This window comes from Ambystoma mexicanum, chromosome 3p (assembly GCF_040938575.1).
Source record: "Ambystoma mexicanum isolate Mex_15411 chromosome 3p, UKY_AmexF1_1, whole genome shotgun sequence".
In the NCBI taxonomy this organism is placed as follows: domain Eukaryota; kingdom Metazoa; phylum Chordata; class Amphibia; order Caudata; family Ambystomatidae; genus Ambystoma; species Ambystoma mexicanum.
Genome location: NC_090925.1, coordinates 253,867,486 through 253,883,596, shown reverse-complemented (window position 1 = coordinate 253,883,596; position 16,111 = coordinate 253,867,486). Strand labels below are relative to the sequence as shown.

The following is a 16,111-nucleotide window of genomic DNA, read 5'->3' as shown; positions in this document are numbered from 1 at the left end:
ATATTCCTAAGCAGGTAAGTACTTTTGAACCCCCAATGCAAAGTAAAATATCCCTTTCCCAGTTACACAAGTTATAGAATGTTTGACTTTTGTTGAGGGATAGTTAAAGCACAAAGTCAGAGGATAGTCTTTCAGGAAGCCAGGACAGCAAGTGTTGAGCAAAGTCTAGGGGAGCAAAAGCATTTCTTGAAGGTAAGTAAAAAGTCTTGCACAATGTTTTAGAAGTCTTTGTAGAAAATGAAATCACTGTAGAGCCACAAGCTGGGAGAGTTGTGAGGGGCAACTCTGCAAAAGCAACCAAGACAAGTTTCAACTGAGAGCTTGCAGGTTTACACAACAAGAGGTAGGTACCCCTTGGTTTACAGTACCTTAGGTTTGAACAAATTGTTTCCAGCTGGCTTCTGTTCCTGTTGTAGTATGGCAGATCCTGTTGTTCCTGGGCCTCAGTCGTGGGGACAAGAGGGAGGACGTCTGGGGGACTCCTACACTACGGTTTGAAGGTCGGCGGCAGCAATGGACATACTTCAGATCAGTAGCACTTTGCGGTTTCAGCTTCTCGCGAATAGCACCATCGCGGTTCTCAGGCACTTACTAGACTTTCCTTGCTTCTGGGGTACAGAACTCTGTTGAGGTGGCTCAGGCTTGGTCAATCCTGCTTCATGGGAGTCCGTAGGATCTTCCTGGAGCTTGAGTCCGACTTAAAGACTCACTCGATTCTGGTGTTCCTATCCCTGGCAATAGGTTCCTGCAGCAGCAATGCAAGTACAGCCAGCTCCGAGAGTATTTCCAGATGAGTTAGTCTTGGGGCTGATTGGTCCCACCAACCCAAAGGGAAAAGTCGTCCTTTGCAGGGCTTCTCTAGTCGAGGCGAATTCGGAGCTTCAGCGCTGCAGCAGGCGTCCCAAGTTATTTGGATTCCTTCGTCCAGTGGTCAACTCTGCCTTCCAAGCAAAAGACTTTGCCTTTTATGCAGGTTTCTCCCATTCATTTCACAGCCTAGCTGTCAATCACACAGCAGGGTGGCTGTCCTCTGAGGACAGCCAGCCAACCAATCTCCTTTGGGTGCATTCCTGTAACCAAGGGGATTAAGCATCTCCCTCACTTCCTGCCTCTGCCAGACCAGAGGTGGGCTTCACCAGTGAATCCTGCCAAAGACAAAATGAACAAAGGGACCAAACCTGGTGTGGTGTGCAGAGTAAATCTGAAGAAGGACCTTTCCAACAAGAAATGGTGAAAAAAGAAGACCGGAGCCATTTTGACAAAAATGGGCACCCATGGATGCTTTACTGCAAGTGCAGCCTGCGGTAGAAACGCACAATGGTAGTAAAAAGTAAACTACTGCCACCAGCCATTAATTATAGAAAGGGTAACATAAAATGTTACATGAGAAACTAGACAGATACGAAGTAACCCCTCCAGCACCCTATTATAAGATAGTGTGTGCTGGGTGTAGTACAGGGAAATACTTCCCTGTGCCACTGCACTGAAGGTGCTGTGTGATGCAGTGTAAAAAGATGATGCCTATGGAGTTTGTCAGACTCCATAACCAAAATAAACAGTGTCCAAATCACAGAAAAATACATGAGGGTGAGAAAAAGGTCTTCCTCTCTCCAGACAACAAATTAGGTCCTAAAGTCCAGCAAAAGAGCTGGGGGTCTCCAAGGTTAAAGGGAATTGGCACATAAATGAAAATTCTCCCCAACACTCGTCCCACCCCCCACCTCCCAGACTAAGGGAGAAGAGGACTTAATCCACTCCTGGATGAATCTCTTGGTCTCTCCAGAAAGTATGAATGACGGAACATCAGCATTTTGGTGATTGCATCCTGGCCTATAAGCTCAATGGTAAAATTGGAATCTGAAAGACCATCTAAGTAATATAGGATTTTCCCCCTTCATTTGCATTAACCATCTCGAGGGTTGGTGGTCAGTTTGAATAAGGAAAGTAGAACCATACAGGTATGGCCTAAACTTCTTCAATGACCACACAATGGCAAAACACTCACGTTCTATGGTTGGCCACCTTGTTTCACGGTCCTTCAGTTTTCTACTGATGAAGCAAATGGGGTGTACCCTGCCTTTCTCATCCAGTTGGCCATGGACTGCACCTATTCCTGTATTAGAAGCATCTGTCTGTACAATAAAGGATTGGGTATAATCAGGAGCTCTTAAGACCATTTCTGTGCTCATTTCCTCCCACCTAGAGACCGCCAGCTCTTTTTCTGGATTTAGAACTTTTTAATTTTAACTCCTGAGTGAGTGGGTCCTTTTTCTCACTCCCTCCTGTGGTTTTTCCTGACAAGGATTTTATGTTTTGACTGTTTTTGGAGTCCAACAAACTCCTTAGGCATTTGCTTTTTGTATAGTATCACACAGCACCCTCAGTCAGTGTCACTGAGAAGTCCCTTGGATTTCTCTTAAAGTTTAAATACCTCTTCTTGGGTGAACTACTGTTCCCAAGAACAGTAAGGTGAAATTGATCTTACCTTTTTACTTTGTAGGTCCAGCACACACCATTTTATGTGGAGTGCTGGGGGGGTGGCCTAGTAGCCCCTTATCCTTCTTTCTCCTGTAAGATTTTTTGTTACCCTTACTACTTTAAATGGCTGGTGGCATTGATTTACATTTTACTACCAGTGTGCATTTTTACTGCAGGCTTCAGCTGACAGTACAGCTGCAGTACAGAGCCCATGGGTGACCATTTTGTCAAAATGGCCAGTCTTCTTTTTCCACCATTTTCTGTTTGAATGGTCTTTCTTGGCGCTTACTCTGTGAGTTGAGCAGGGTTTAGCCCTTTGTGTGTTTTGCCTTTGGCGGGATTCAGCCCTGAAGCCCGCCCCTGGCTCCAGTGTGTCTGGAAGGACAGGAAGTGAGTGAGGGTCCCGAAACTCCCCTGTCCTTTGTCTCTAGGTGTGCCTGAACGAAATCAGTCCTGATTGGCTGGCGGGCTGGGTGATTGACAACTTAGGGCTGTGAATGAATGAGAAGGAGCTTAAAAGGCGAGGTTCTTGGGACTACAGGCAGAGTCGACCACTGGAAGAAACATCCGAAGAAGAAATTGTGAAGAGAAGCCTGCTGCAACCTCCTGGACATTGAAGTGCCCGGTGAAGCCCTGCTGCTTTGCTGACCTCCTTTTTCAAATCAACAGAGCAGCTCTGAACTGAACGACTTCTCCCCTTGGGCTGGTGGGACCAACTTGCCCCGAGACGAACTCCACTTTAGCGCAACCCCCAACTTGCTGTGCCTCCCAAGTGCTGCAGAAACCCAATGTCGGGGGTCGAGTGTCCATTACCGAGTGCAACATCTTCCGCTGAACGAATCTGGCCAAAAGCTCCAGAAGCCTCCTAAGTAGACTCCAGAAGCAGGAAATCCCGATCCAGAGTCCCCTCACCAGAGTCCAAGACCGAGGGAGAAAAGAAAGTCCAACTGAGGATATTGGTTCTGCATTAGTGCTTTTTGCGAGGCGTTGAAACCACAAAGAGCTGCTGAATCTAACTAAATCCGTAGCTGACTAAGTCCCCTCTTGAGTACTGCCGCAGGAGCCCGCCAGACGTCCTCCCTCTTGTTCCAATGACTGAGGCCCAGGAACAAGGCTCTGCTTGGCAGTAGCGAGGCAGCATCCAGCTGGAACACTTTCTTCAAACCAGAGGTACTGTGGGGGCTTGGAGTATTTACCTTATCGTCAAAAGTCATGCTTTCTCACTTGAGAAGTGCACTGGCTTACCTTTTCGAGTTGATCTCAACTCCCCTTGCACACGCTTAACAGCTTGTGTTCCTTCAGTGGTCTTTTTGAACTATCTGACTTTGTGAAAGAATTTATCCAAGAAGTGCACCAGAACGATCGACTTGGTCCAATTGACTTTGGCTGTCCTGGCTCCTTAAAGGCATCCTTCTAATCGATTGACTTTGGCATTTCTTGTCCCCTCATAGGTTGTAATTTGTAGGACATTTTTACTGCTGGGAATAGCTTACCTAGATTTGATTGGCGAATTCAAACTGTCTTCCTGTTATAAGAAAGTATGTTCTAACCTTTCTATTTCCCTAAACCTTCGTTACTGAAACCCACAGTCTAAAAAGTATATTGGTGTTTAAGATAAATGCAATACTATCCTTGTTATTGAAGTCACTTCACGGTGTAGGAGAAATGTATTCGCATGTCCTAAGAGTATTCACCAACTTTATTGACTTTGTAAAGTGATTCCAAAGTTTGCTTGACTGTTACAAACAATTGCCCTTCTTAAAGAATGCTCAACTAAAACTGATGTGTAAATAAATATATTTATAACTGAAACCTTTTAAGTGTTACTTGGTTACTCATAATGACTGATTTCATCTGTACAGCTCTACAGCTCACATTTACCCCTCTTGAGATAGGCCTGGCTGCTCAGTCACACTACCAAAGTGTGTAGTACAGACCTAAACTGAAAGGTGGGTTACCTAATACCTGGCAGATAAGTCTTGTGTAGTCCCACACAGTGTAACTGCACCAGTTCTTATCTAACGTCTGCATCACGGTAGCCCAACCTCAGAGCTGGTTAGCCACAGTCCTGGGGCACTTCCGAAGGCTCTTAATCATAGGACTCTAAGCTGGCATTGAGAATGGATGTATCCTCCACTCCAAGAAGGACAGCTGGAGATCTTCCACAGGATATGGCTCTACAAGGGCAGCAGCAAAGGTTGGTCGCCAAGCCTTCTTCCGATGAGTCCACGGTCTCCTTGCAAGTTTTGTAGCTTGACAGGAGTCTTGGCTCCCTCTGTTTCTTCCAGGATCTCTCCAGAGTGGGTATAGGGGTCCTCATACTATCCAAAAAGCCAGATAAGAGCAGCAGCCCCCACTAGACAATGACAGATCTGCCCCACACACACCTCAGCAGCAGCAAAGCTCATTCATTCCACCCCGACACACTGGCACCAGTATGTCAATTGGGAATGGACAGTCCCAGCCTACTTCCTGGCAGCAAACACACATAGCCCTTCAGTAGCCCGCAAAAAGCTTTTGCTTTCCCAGGCACTGGAAGTCCACATAAGGATTTGCCATGCCCTAAAAGGCCAGGAAGAAGGCTAAAAGACGAGATGGCCAAAGGACAAGTGAAAAATCTCTTGGCATGGCAATGTTTGACCACCAGCCACAGTTAGTAGCCAAGCGCGGTAAGGCTTAAAATGAAAAGCACCAAAAAATTGTAAGAAGTCCCTGATGCCACCAGCTTGTCCATTGAGCACACCTAGAGTAATCAAAAATCCTCTGAGTGTTAATCTAGGGCAAAACAAAAGTGTACCCCATTGTACTGCATTGCAAGATGCATAGTAAAGTGATAAAAAGTTACCACAAGTGATAAACAGTTACTAAAAGTAGCAATAAAGTAACAAGACTAATGGGAACAATATTTCCCAGTACTGGCAGCCTGAAGGACATGTCAGTTTCCACGATCAATGAGCAAAAACCAAGTCACTGCACTGTAAAAAGAACAGGTCAGATGCAAAACGAAAAGCAAAAAGTTGGGGGTCCATAGAAATGGAAGGAAAGGTGCAGTAAAGAGGAACCTTTCCTAATAAACGGTTCTCGGCCCGGTCGAGTCGCCTTGCTTTCTTGGTCCAGCACTCTGATGAGAGTACTCCAAGGAGTGGAATCTTTCCTCTGGAGGTTCGGAAGGAGTCCAAAGTTTCGTGAGGAATCGATCTTCAGAAGATAAGGCACTGCGCGATGGTTTCAGGCCCCAGTGTATTTGGCGGTTCGCAGCCCAGGAAGGTTCCTCTAACTTGCTTTCTTATTTGCTCTCATCTGATCACCCCCTCCTAAGATCTCCTGTTTAGTGCACTGCTACAGTAAAGTCTTGTTCCATGAAAGAGGTGCATGTCAGACATCCATGGTTCTGCCTGACTGTATCACAGATTTACCCTACTGCTGCCCGAATTTCTGGCTGCCCCGACACATCGCTGATTGTATTTGAGGCAGCTCCATAGTTTGACTTGTTACTCTAAGCGCTGAAAGTCCTGATATTCAATTCCGATGGCGCTGGTGGAATGTTTTCTGGCCCTTCTACTCACAAAGTTTGCATTTGTGGTTTCTTTCCCAGGCGTCTGGAGACTACATGGGAGTAGTGATGAAAGAGGGGAAGGTGCAATGGATCTACAGGCTTGGAGATGAAGACCCCACTCTTTTAATGATTGACGAGGAGATCAGCGAACAATTTGCCACCATCAGTATCGAAAGGTAGGATGGGAGCTGGCTGTGATAGGCCATTATCATGGGTTTCAAAGATAGACACCAATTCCTGTGCCTATGGACAGTTGGTGTAATATCCAGTATGGAGCAATTATGCAAACATTCTGGTCTCTGGTGATTTCTCAGGCTGTTTGGTCCACACTAGTATCCCCAAGCAGCGCTTAAGAATAATGGCCCAGCATAGGCAGAAATTATGAGAAGTTGTAAGGTTAAGATAAGCGCTGCAAGCCGCTCCTGAACTTTATGCACAAACAGGCATGTTTCAGTCCCATACTCTTGGCCATCCTGACGGACAACTTTGAGGTCCTGCAAGATGACCATATCTCCAGACCCTCTTTCCTGAAGTCACAGGGTTAGCAAAAGCTCCTGGATGTTCTCAGCAAGAACGCATTTCTGCAGACCATTGAAACACTGCATCAGTTACTGTACTTGGACTTGTCAGTGTTAATCGCATAAGAGAACCTGATATGCCTATGCAATAGAAATTGAGAAGATTAATTGATTGAAAGAGTTTGCCCTGTCATGTTTGTGAAAAAATAACAGGCGATGAGCAAGCTGAGGCAGAATCTATCCACCATTTATTTAAAGTGCGAACTGAGTTTCGATGCTGTTATGGCAGGGAAGGAGCCAGATAAGTGAGTGTCCACACTTAAAAATGTCAAGTGTTGTTCTCCATTTATTCTGCAACCATCCCGCTTGATTTTCTCTTACCACACATCTTACCCCTTCCTAACACTTTCCTCTAACTTGCTTTCTCTTATTTGCTCTCATGTGATCACCCCCTCTCCCGTTTCCCACCACTCCCACTGCAGGATTCTCCAGTATGGGCACATGTCAGTCATTGTGGAGAAAAAGCAGAACTTGCATGAGACGAAAGGGGACAGCACAGCAAAGGGCAAGCAGGGGCTGCTCAATCTGAATCCCAGCCAAGTGGTCTTCTATGTTGGGGGCTACCCCTCGTCCTTTGTGGTAAGCATATTTTATGGTTCATACTGATTCCTTGTAGGGAGCATACGTGAGTTGTTACTGGTGGTGCTCCATGACAAAGTGCCTAGACACAAAAGGACAAAGCATTTTATTTCTGTATGATCGCAGCAAATGATGCAACACTGGTGTCTAGACACCTACGAGGAACCTCTACCGCATTGCATTCCTACTGTTGCACAGATACAACAAAAATTAATAGGCCTAACGGTTATCTGTCAAAGATTACAATTGTATTTATATAAAGGGATCTCTGCGAGGGCAGACAGCATGTGCAACAGTTGGGCTCAGCTGGCCAAAAACTCTGCACAGGTGGATTGGCAGACTCTAACGGGAGGTGGAGGAGGCACTATACATTTTTTTTTCAATTAGGCATTCTTTTCTCATCTTGTGTTGTGCAGCCCCCTGCCACGCTGAACTATCCCATGTACCGCGGCTGCATTGAGATGGATACTCTGAATGAAGAAGTGATCAGTCTATACAACTTTGAAGAGGCCTTTGACGTGGATACAGTACGAGACAAGCCCTGCAGCAGGTACCTCATGAGAGATGTACTTTATGAAGGCAAGAGTTTAGGGTACCAGGGGGATCTTGGACTGATTTTGTATTTTCACCAAATGCCCTGTTTGTTGTGGGTATTGATCCGATCCAAAGCTGTTGTAGCGGAATCTGTTAGGGGAGTTTTCCTAATGTCTTACTGGTACTAAGACTTTAGTAAGCTATCCCAGTGGTTTGTAGATCTCCAACTCTTAGCATCAGTCTTTACTAATTCAGGACCTTGGTAGAGTGGCAGAGCAGTCAGGCTTATCTTAAGAGGAAGATGTGACCTGTAGGCAAGTACACTGAACCTTAGTTAGATATGCACACCAAAGAAACTCTTACACTTATTTATATACAATTTTATATATTTTTTTTATATATACACCAGAATCACTTTAAATACTTTGGACGTTTACACTAGAACATTTTGGAATACTTGAGAATACACTTCAAAGGGCACTTTCACTTTTGTGTTTGTTTGCGGTTACATTTGTAGTAACGTTAGAAAGGGAAAAGACAATGTTATCGTATTATCTGTTACTACGCGCACCTGCAGTTTTTAACCGTTCATACAGTAATACATTTACTCTGCAAACACATATAGTAAGTCACTTAAAGGTAGGAAAATGGTTAATTAGTGTAACACTAGCCCGGTTCAAGGTTCTAGAGAGGGCTTCTTCGCCCAGCAAGTCTTTTAAGTCCCAAAATGCAACCCTAGATAAAGGCAGTTCGGAGAAGGCTTAAAGTCTTGACAAGCAGCAGAATACGAAGAGCTCCAGAGGATTTCTTCCAGTCCCTAGTGTTACAGAAGACCAAGTTAACTAACAAGGGAGACCTGTAAAAGGACTCAGTGAAGGGAGACAAGCAGCAGATTGAGTCGGAGGTAAGAGGGGTGAGCCTGGACACCTCTAGGTGAACCTCGACGCTCTGGAGAGACTTCTTGGAAATGGGTAAGCCATACCTTTCCCCCCACAGTACCTAAGGTTAGAAGAAAACGTTTGTGCTGGATGCTCTGCAATGTGCAGCTCAGGACCCGACCTACGGATTTCTTGGTCTGATGACTGAAGGCAGGACAATGGACGGGGTCCCTCCGCAGCAGTCTCGGCAGGACCTAGGGCATGACTTTCAGAAACTTCTTGGTTCACTCTGCGGTTCAATCTGGACAGCCAGATCCCCTCCAGACCCCCTGGGGGAGCTGGTCCTATTCAGGTACTCTGGCAGATGGAAGACAGGGGGGTGGAAGACTCCTCCCCCACTTTCAGCCTGCCAAGACATTCTGGAGCTTAGGTGGGCACACCCAAGTGTTCCTGCTAAACACAAAACGCACACACTGACCTCCCCCTCCCAGAATGGTAGAAGAAGGGCTAACCAAGAACCACCCCGCTATGGTATAAAAACGACAAAATAGTTGGTAGAACACGTCCACTGCCGCCAGCCATAACTAGGAGATTGTCTATGTGACTAAAAAGTCACAGGAGTAGAGTGAAGGGGATACTAGGTATCCCTTTGGCACTCCACTGAAGGTGGTGTGTGCAAATTGGGTAAGAATTGGTGCAATCACACTGTGAGACTACACAAGACTTATGTGCTTGGTATTAAGAAACCCACCTTTTGGTATAGGTCTGCACTACTCAAGTTGGTAGTGTGACTGGCTGAGCAGCCAGGCATATCTCAAGTGAGGGAAATGTGAGCTGTAGAGCTGTACAGATACAATCAGTCAATACACTTAACACCTATATTGATTTATTTACAAATCCGTATTAGTTGAGCATTCTTTAAGAAGGGCAATTGTTTGTAACAGACGAGCAAACTTTGGAATCACTTTACAAAGTCAATAAAGTTGGTGAATACTCTTTGGACATGCTAATACACTTCTCAAACACCCTGAAGTCACTTCGATAACAAGGATAGTATTGCATTTATGTTAAACACCAATATTCTTTTTAGACTGTGGGTTTCAGGAAGGAAGGGTTAAGGAAATGGAAAGGTTAGAACATACTTTCTTATAACAGGAAGACAGTTTGAATTTTCTAATGAAATCTAGGCAAGCCTTTCCCAGCAGTAACAGTAACCTATGAAGGGTCAAGCAATGCCAAAATCAATAGATTAGAATGGCGTCTTTAAGGAGTGAGAACAGCCAAAGTCAATTGGACCAAGTCGATAGTTCTGATGCACTTCTTGGATAAAGTCTTTCACAAAGTCCGATAGTTCAAAAAGATCACTGAAGGACCACAAGCTGTTAAGCCTGTGCAAGGGGAGTTGAAATCAACTCAAAGGTAAATCGGTGCACTTCTCAAGTGAGAAAGCACGATTTATGGTAAGGTAAATGCCCCAAGCCCCCACAGTACCTCTGGTTTGAAGAGTGTTCCAGATGGATTCCGCCTTGCTACAGCCAAGCAGACCTTTTTTCCTGAGCCTCAGTCATGGGTAAAAGAGGGAGGACGCCTGGAAGGCTCCTGTGGCAGTACTCGGGAGAGGAATTCGTCAGTTACGGATTTTCTTTGATTCAGCGGCTCTTAGTGGTTTCAGCGCCTCGCAAACACCACTGATGCACAACGAATATCCCTGGTTGGACTTGCTCCCTCGGTACTGGACTCTGGTGAGGGGACTCTACATCAGGATTCTTTGTTTCTGGAGTGTCCTTAGGTGGCTACTGGAGCCTTTGGCCGGATTTGTTGTGCGGAAAACGTTGCACTCTATAATGGACACTCGACCCCTGGCATTGGGCTTCTGCACCACTGGAGAGGCACAGCAAGTCGGGGATTGTGCCAAAGTGGAGTTCGTCTTGGGGCTAGATTGTCCCACCAGCCCAAGGGGAGAAGTTGTTCCGTCCGGAGCTTCTCTGTCGATGCGAAAAAGGTCAGCATAGCAGCAGGGCTTCAACGGGCACATCAAGGTCCAGGAGGTTGAAGCGTGCTTCTCTTCACGATTTCTTATTCAGATGCTTCTTCCAGTAGTTGACTCTGTCTGTAGTCTCAAGAACCTCACCTTTTAAGCTAGTTCTCATTCATTCACAGCCCTAGGCTGTCAATCACCCAGCAGGGTGGCTGTCCTACAGGACAGCCATCCGGCCAATTGGGACTGGTTTCGTGCAGGCATACCTAGAGACAAAGGACAGGGGAGATTCGGACCCTCCCTCTCTTCCTGTCATTCCAGACACACTGGAGCCAGGGTTTAGCTTCAGAGCTGAATCCCGCCAAAGGCAAAACACACAACGGGCTAAACCTTGCCTCAACTTACACAGTAAAAGCCAAGAAAGACCTTACAAACAGAAAATGGGGAGAAAAGAAGACCGGGTCATTTTGACAAAATGGTCAACCATGGGTGCTGTATTGCACCGGAGGGTTCAGCCTGCGGTAAAAATACACATTGGTGGTAAAAAGTAAACCACTGCCACCAGTCGTTCAAAGTAGTAAGGGTAACAAAAAAAGTTACATGAGAAAGTAGGGTAAGGGGCTACAAGGTAACCCCCCCCCACCCTCCCCAGCACTCCACATAAGATGGTGTGGCCTGGACCGACAAAGTAAAAAGGTAAGTAAGATCAGTTTCACCTTACTATCCTTGGGAACAGTAGTTCACCCAAGAAAAGGTATTTAAACCTTAAGAGAAATCCAAGGGACTTCTCAGTGACACATATGGATTTTCATACTCCAAATCAGGTAAAGACACATGAGAGAGTGATTAAAAAGGTCTCACTCACTCCAGGGTTAAAACTAAAAAGTCCTAAAGTCCAGCAATAGAGCTGGGGGCTCTAAGGTTAAAGGGAATTAGCACAGAAATGAGAATTCTCACTAACAGGTGAACCGTTGGTTCCCTTAGCAAGGCCAAGACCGTAAGGATCGGAGGACCGTGAAGGTGCACCAGGACTGCCGAAGCCAATGAGGAAAGCGGAGCTAGCTACCGACAAAGAACACATCCCCGGAAGAACCAGTGACGTGCTGCATCCCATGAGAAGGTGAAGGGAAGCACGTGAGACATGGTAGGGATACGGGGGAGGCAGAGAGAAGGACACAACAGGATGTTACTCACCCCAGTGGCAGTTATAGTGCTATTGGGGAACAGAACTGTGGAGAGTGCATCAGGGTAGACCACCTTCGTCCCAGTAACAATGAGGCAGCTACTGGACAATGGAAGAGTAAAGCAAGTATCTTAGGAGAACGTCCCTGCCGCAGTGGCAGCCATAAACCCACTAACCCGCAGAGAAGGGTTTGAGACCCCAACACAAGAGATTTTAGAACCAGAGGAGAACTTCCTCTGTGAATTAGCAAGGATAAGTCCATTAACCAGCAGAGGTAAGTTAGGGGATTTGCTGGTACCAAGAAAGAGTGGGTAAACCTACATCAAGATGAGAAACTTGAAAGAGAACTTTTTAAATACCAGGAGAAGGGCATCATTCTTCTGGAGATGACACAAAATATCTTGGGATGTAATCAAGAGACACCAGGAGAATGGAGCCATTTCCCCTAGTCCTGTTGTGAACTGTACTGCAGACCAATACCAGGACAATGGAGTCATTCTCCTGGTCCAGTGCCTTGACTTGTGAAAAGACTGTGTGGATCCCACACGCCGGGGGAAGAGTCATTCAACCATACACTTTTTGTGCAAGAGAACACCACCCGGATACCGGAAGACGGGAGTCATTCTCCTGGGGAAGGAACTTTCTGTTGCATCATACTAGTCTTCAGTTGTAGTTTACTGGATAGAAGGAGGTTGTGACACAGGACGGTGGACTTTGATTTCAACGGACATCCTGACAGATCCATTTAGTATTAGTTTGGGTCAGGGAAACCCCTCTTAGGTGACTGGGATAGGGAGGGTCTTTTTCCAATAATGAATGTCTGAAACCACAATCATACCACCTTTGTGTCGGCTCCCTTCTTCGACACCCTTACAGTACCCTACAGTGGGAAGTGATTTAGAAGTTGTGGGCTTAAACTTACTTCACTTTGCATGCAGTGGCTATTCCTACTTGAAATGTGTTTTCTGTATTGCAGTGTATCAGTAGAGTGTTTAAACTAAGAGAAAGTGACCCATAAACTGTCTCTCACTTCCCCTGCTCAGGTCAAAGTCTACTAGTGATCCCTGGCTGACCGACGGGTCTTACTTTGATGGAACTGGCTACGCAGAAATTAAACTGGGTAATCCGCTAGGGAGTAGAAAGCGGTTCGAAATGGAGGTTCGAGTGGTGTCTTACAATGGAATAATCTTCTTCTTGGAGTTTGAGGTGAGTAGGGAGTCACTGACAATTCTTTCTTTGGCAAGCCTCCTCAATAAAGGTCTGGGTCTGTGTAGCGTCAGCAAATGACTCACGAGGGATATGATTTGTCCAGTCCTGGATTTTCACACAACATAATGCATATGGGGGTTGTGTAGTCCTGCGTAAGTGTCACTAGCCATTTGTAAAAGCAAAGCAAGAAAGTGGAAAAGTGGTGGTCTGTTGACAAGTGATATGAGTGTGTACCCAAGTTTGCATATCAATTGTCTGACAAATTCTTCTCTTGCCTGATCTCCCAGAACTCACAGTAGATTACTGTTTGAGAGGCTTTTCTACAGTATTTTGGTGACTGGTATAGTGAGGTCTAATCTTTGTGAAATGGCAGGGTGTCCATAGAGTGTCCATTCTCTCTCAATTGTTAGTGTGGCTGAGCAGTCAGACTGCACTCTATGGGCAAAGTGCAATTCGGCCCATACTCTACAACCTCATGAATGTAGTATAATAGACAAATCCTAACATGTAAGTACTAGACAAATGCTAGGTGAAATTCATGGCAAAGGGGTTCATCAAGTGGCCAAACCATGAGTCCTCACTATTCGGTAAATATTATGTTATTAGTCTACTGTGCAGACCGTATGAGATGTCATTTATAACACCGCTGTACACAAGTGTTTCTAGGCGCTAGCTTTAAGACTGTAATCGTTAGGCAAGATTGTATGCAGTACCCTTTGGGTGCACTACAATAACCTTGAGTTCCTGGCAATAGGTTGGTAGTGTGACTGAGCAGCCAGGCTTATCTCAAGAGGGGTCAATGTGAGCAGTAATGTTGTGGGAGCTTTACAGTAGCATTATTCAAATAAACACTTATACTCAAGGTTTCTTGATAAAAACAATTATACATTTTTTCCCAATCAATTGTATTAGCCTTCTTCAGAAGGGACCAATATATGTAATACCTATAATACACTTAAAAACACACTTAGTTTCTTCAAATCAGTTGATGCCCATTGGGGATGACGGACACTTCCTACACCATTAGGTGACTTAAATAACTAGGACACTGTGGACATTGATTTATCACTGGTACATTTGGAGCAATACTGAGTTTGGTGTAAAAGATAGAATAGAGGAATAAAACAAAGGTTAACAAATAATTCACAAACAGGTAAGTACTTTTGAAAATCTTCCAATGTCAAATAAGTTTAACCCTTTCCTGAGGAAAAGATAAAGCACAAAGTGCAAGGTAAAGAGGATTCTCTCAGGGAGCTAGGATAGCCAATGCTAATTGCACAATGTCTAGGGGAGCTGAAGATCGTCTTTGCAGGTAGGTAAAACACCTTGCACAATGTTTTTAGAAATGTTTGTAGGAAATGGAACACTTGAAGGGCCATGAGCTGGGAGGCTTGTGAGGGGCAAAGCTATAGCAACTCTGCAAGGTAACCAAGACAGGTCTCAACTGAGAGCAAGTAAGGCTACACAAGAGGCAAGTTCTCTTAGACTTTACAGTACCTCTGGTTAGAAGAAAAGGTTCCAGCTGGCTTCTGTTCCTGTACAGCTCTGCAGATCCTGTTGTTCCTGAGCCTCAGCCATGTGGACAAGAGGGAGGACGTCTGTGGACTCCTGCGCTGGAATGGGAAGGTCAGCTGCAGGAATGGGCAAACTTCAATTCAGCGGTCCTTCAGTGTTTCAGCTCCACGCGTCTGACAGCAACACTGCGGTTCTCGGATACCACTTCAGACTTCCTCGCATCTGGGGTCCAGCACTCTGTGGCTCATGCTTGGTCAGTCTTGCTTCAGAGAAGTCCGGAGGATTTTCCTGGTGCTCAGGTCCAATTTAAAAGCAACACACACAATTTGGTGTTCCTCTCCCTGTCACTACGGTTCCAGCAACAGCAGCAGAGGAAGTACAGTCAGCTCCTAGAGGATGTCAAGACGGGCTTACTTTAGAGTTGATTGGTCCCACCAACTCAAGGGGAGAAGTCGTCCTTGCAGGGATTCTCAAGTCGAGGCTAATTTGGAGCTTCAGCACAGCAGCAGTGCTTTACCGGGCAAACCAATGGTCCAGGAGTTGCAGCAGGTGTCTCTTCGTTCTTCGGATTCCTTTGACCAGTGCTCGACTCTGCCTTCCAAGCCAAAAAGCACCTCGCCTTTTATGCAGGTTTCTCCTATTCATTCCAGCCTAGCTGTCAAACACACAGCAGGGTGGCTGTCCTTGCCGGACAGCCAGCTGGCCAATCACATTTGGGTGCATTCCTGTAACCAAGGGGACTAAGCACATGGAGTTTTGGGCACCTCCCTCACTTCCTGCCCCTGCCATACAGACTTCCCTGTGCCACTGCACTGAAGGCGCTGTGTGTCACAATGTAAAGATGATGCCTATGGAGTTTGTCAGACTCCAAAGTCAAAAACACAGAATAAATCACAATAAAAATATATGAGAGAAAAAGTCCTAAAGTCCAGCAAAAAAATCTGGGGGTTTCTAAGGTAGAGGGGAATTGGCACATTTCTAAGAATTCTCCCTAACAGTAATGGTCTTAAAGCGTGAGCATTGTCCACGTGTAGGGCAATTTTTACCTTACCCATGGTAGCAAACAGATTGTGGTCTGTGGGCTGAAAAGGAACTGTCGCAAAGGAGAACAGGAAAGGAAAGAGTGGGAAAAGTCAGGGAGACTATAGCAAACGGACTTAACTCATAACATGTAAAGAAATTAAAACGTATCCCCTGGCCCGATGTGGGCGCTGCTTGTGCGGGCTACATGCTTGTTCCCGGAGTGAAAGTAAGAAATAAAGACAATGTGGAGTAGCATTTTATTATTGTGCATTTTGAGTTTGACTGAGTGCTGTGACAAATTGTTAGGTAAGACTTGGTGACACTGTGAGACTGCACCAGACTTGTCTGCTTGGTATTAGGTAATCCATCTTTTGGTATAGGCGAACAAGTTACTTACCAATTGGTAATGTTCTTTCGATTGGATATTCCTCCAACGTATTCCACATCTTTGAGATGCAATGTCCACAGCTGTGTACTTGAGAAACTTTTTTGGCAGAGGGCGTCCTGCGTCAATGACGTCGGGTCAATGTCCCTCGAAGGCCTCCCTCGAGGTTGACGTCACCGGATGTCATAAATAGGACGCACTGCGGCCATAGCCGG

The 16,111-nt window shown here is 45.6% G+C and overlaps 1 protein-coding gene across 2 annotated transcripts in view; it reads left to right on the top strand.

Moving 5' to 3' along the window:
* LAMA5 (laminin subunit alpha 5) overlaps positions 1-16,111 on the top strand; it is a 670,647-nt gene that overhangs the window by 553,231 nt on the left and 101,305 nt on the right. For both annotated transcript variants that reach the window (XM_069650738.1, XM_069650737.1), the window contains exons 62-65: positions 6,074-6,210; positions 7,035-7,191; positions 7,608-7,741; positions 12,808-12,970. In XM_069650738.1, the coding sequence (XP_069506839.1) occupies positions 6,074-6,210; positions 7,035-7,191; positions 7,608-7,741; positions 12,808-12,970 (591 nt within the window). The remainder of the gene's footprint in view (positions 1-6,073; positions 6,211-7,034; positions 7,192-7,607; positions 7,742-12,807; positions 12,971-16,111) is intronic.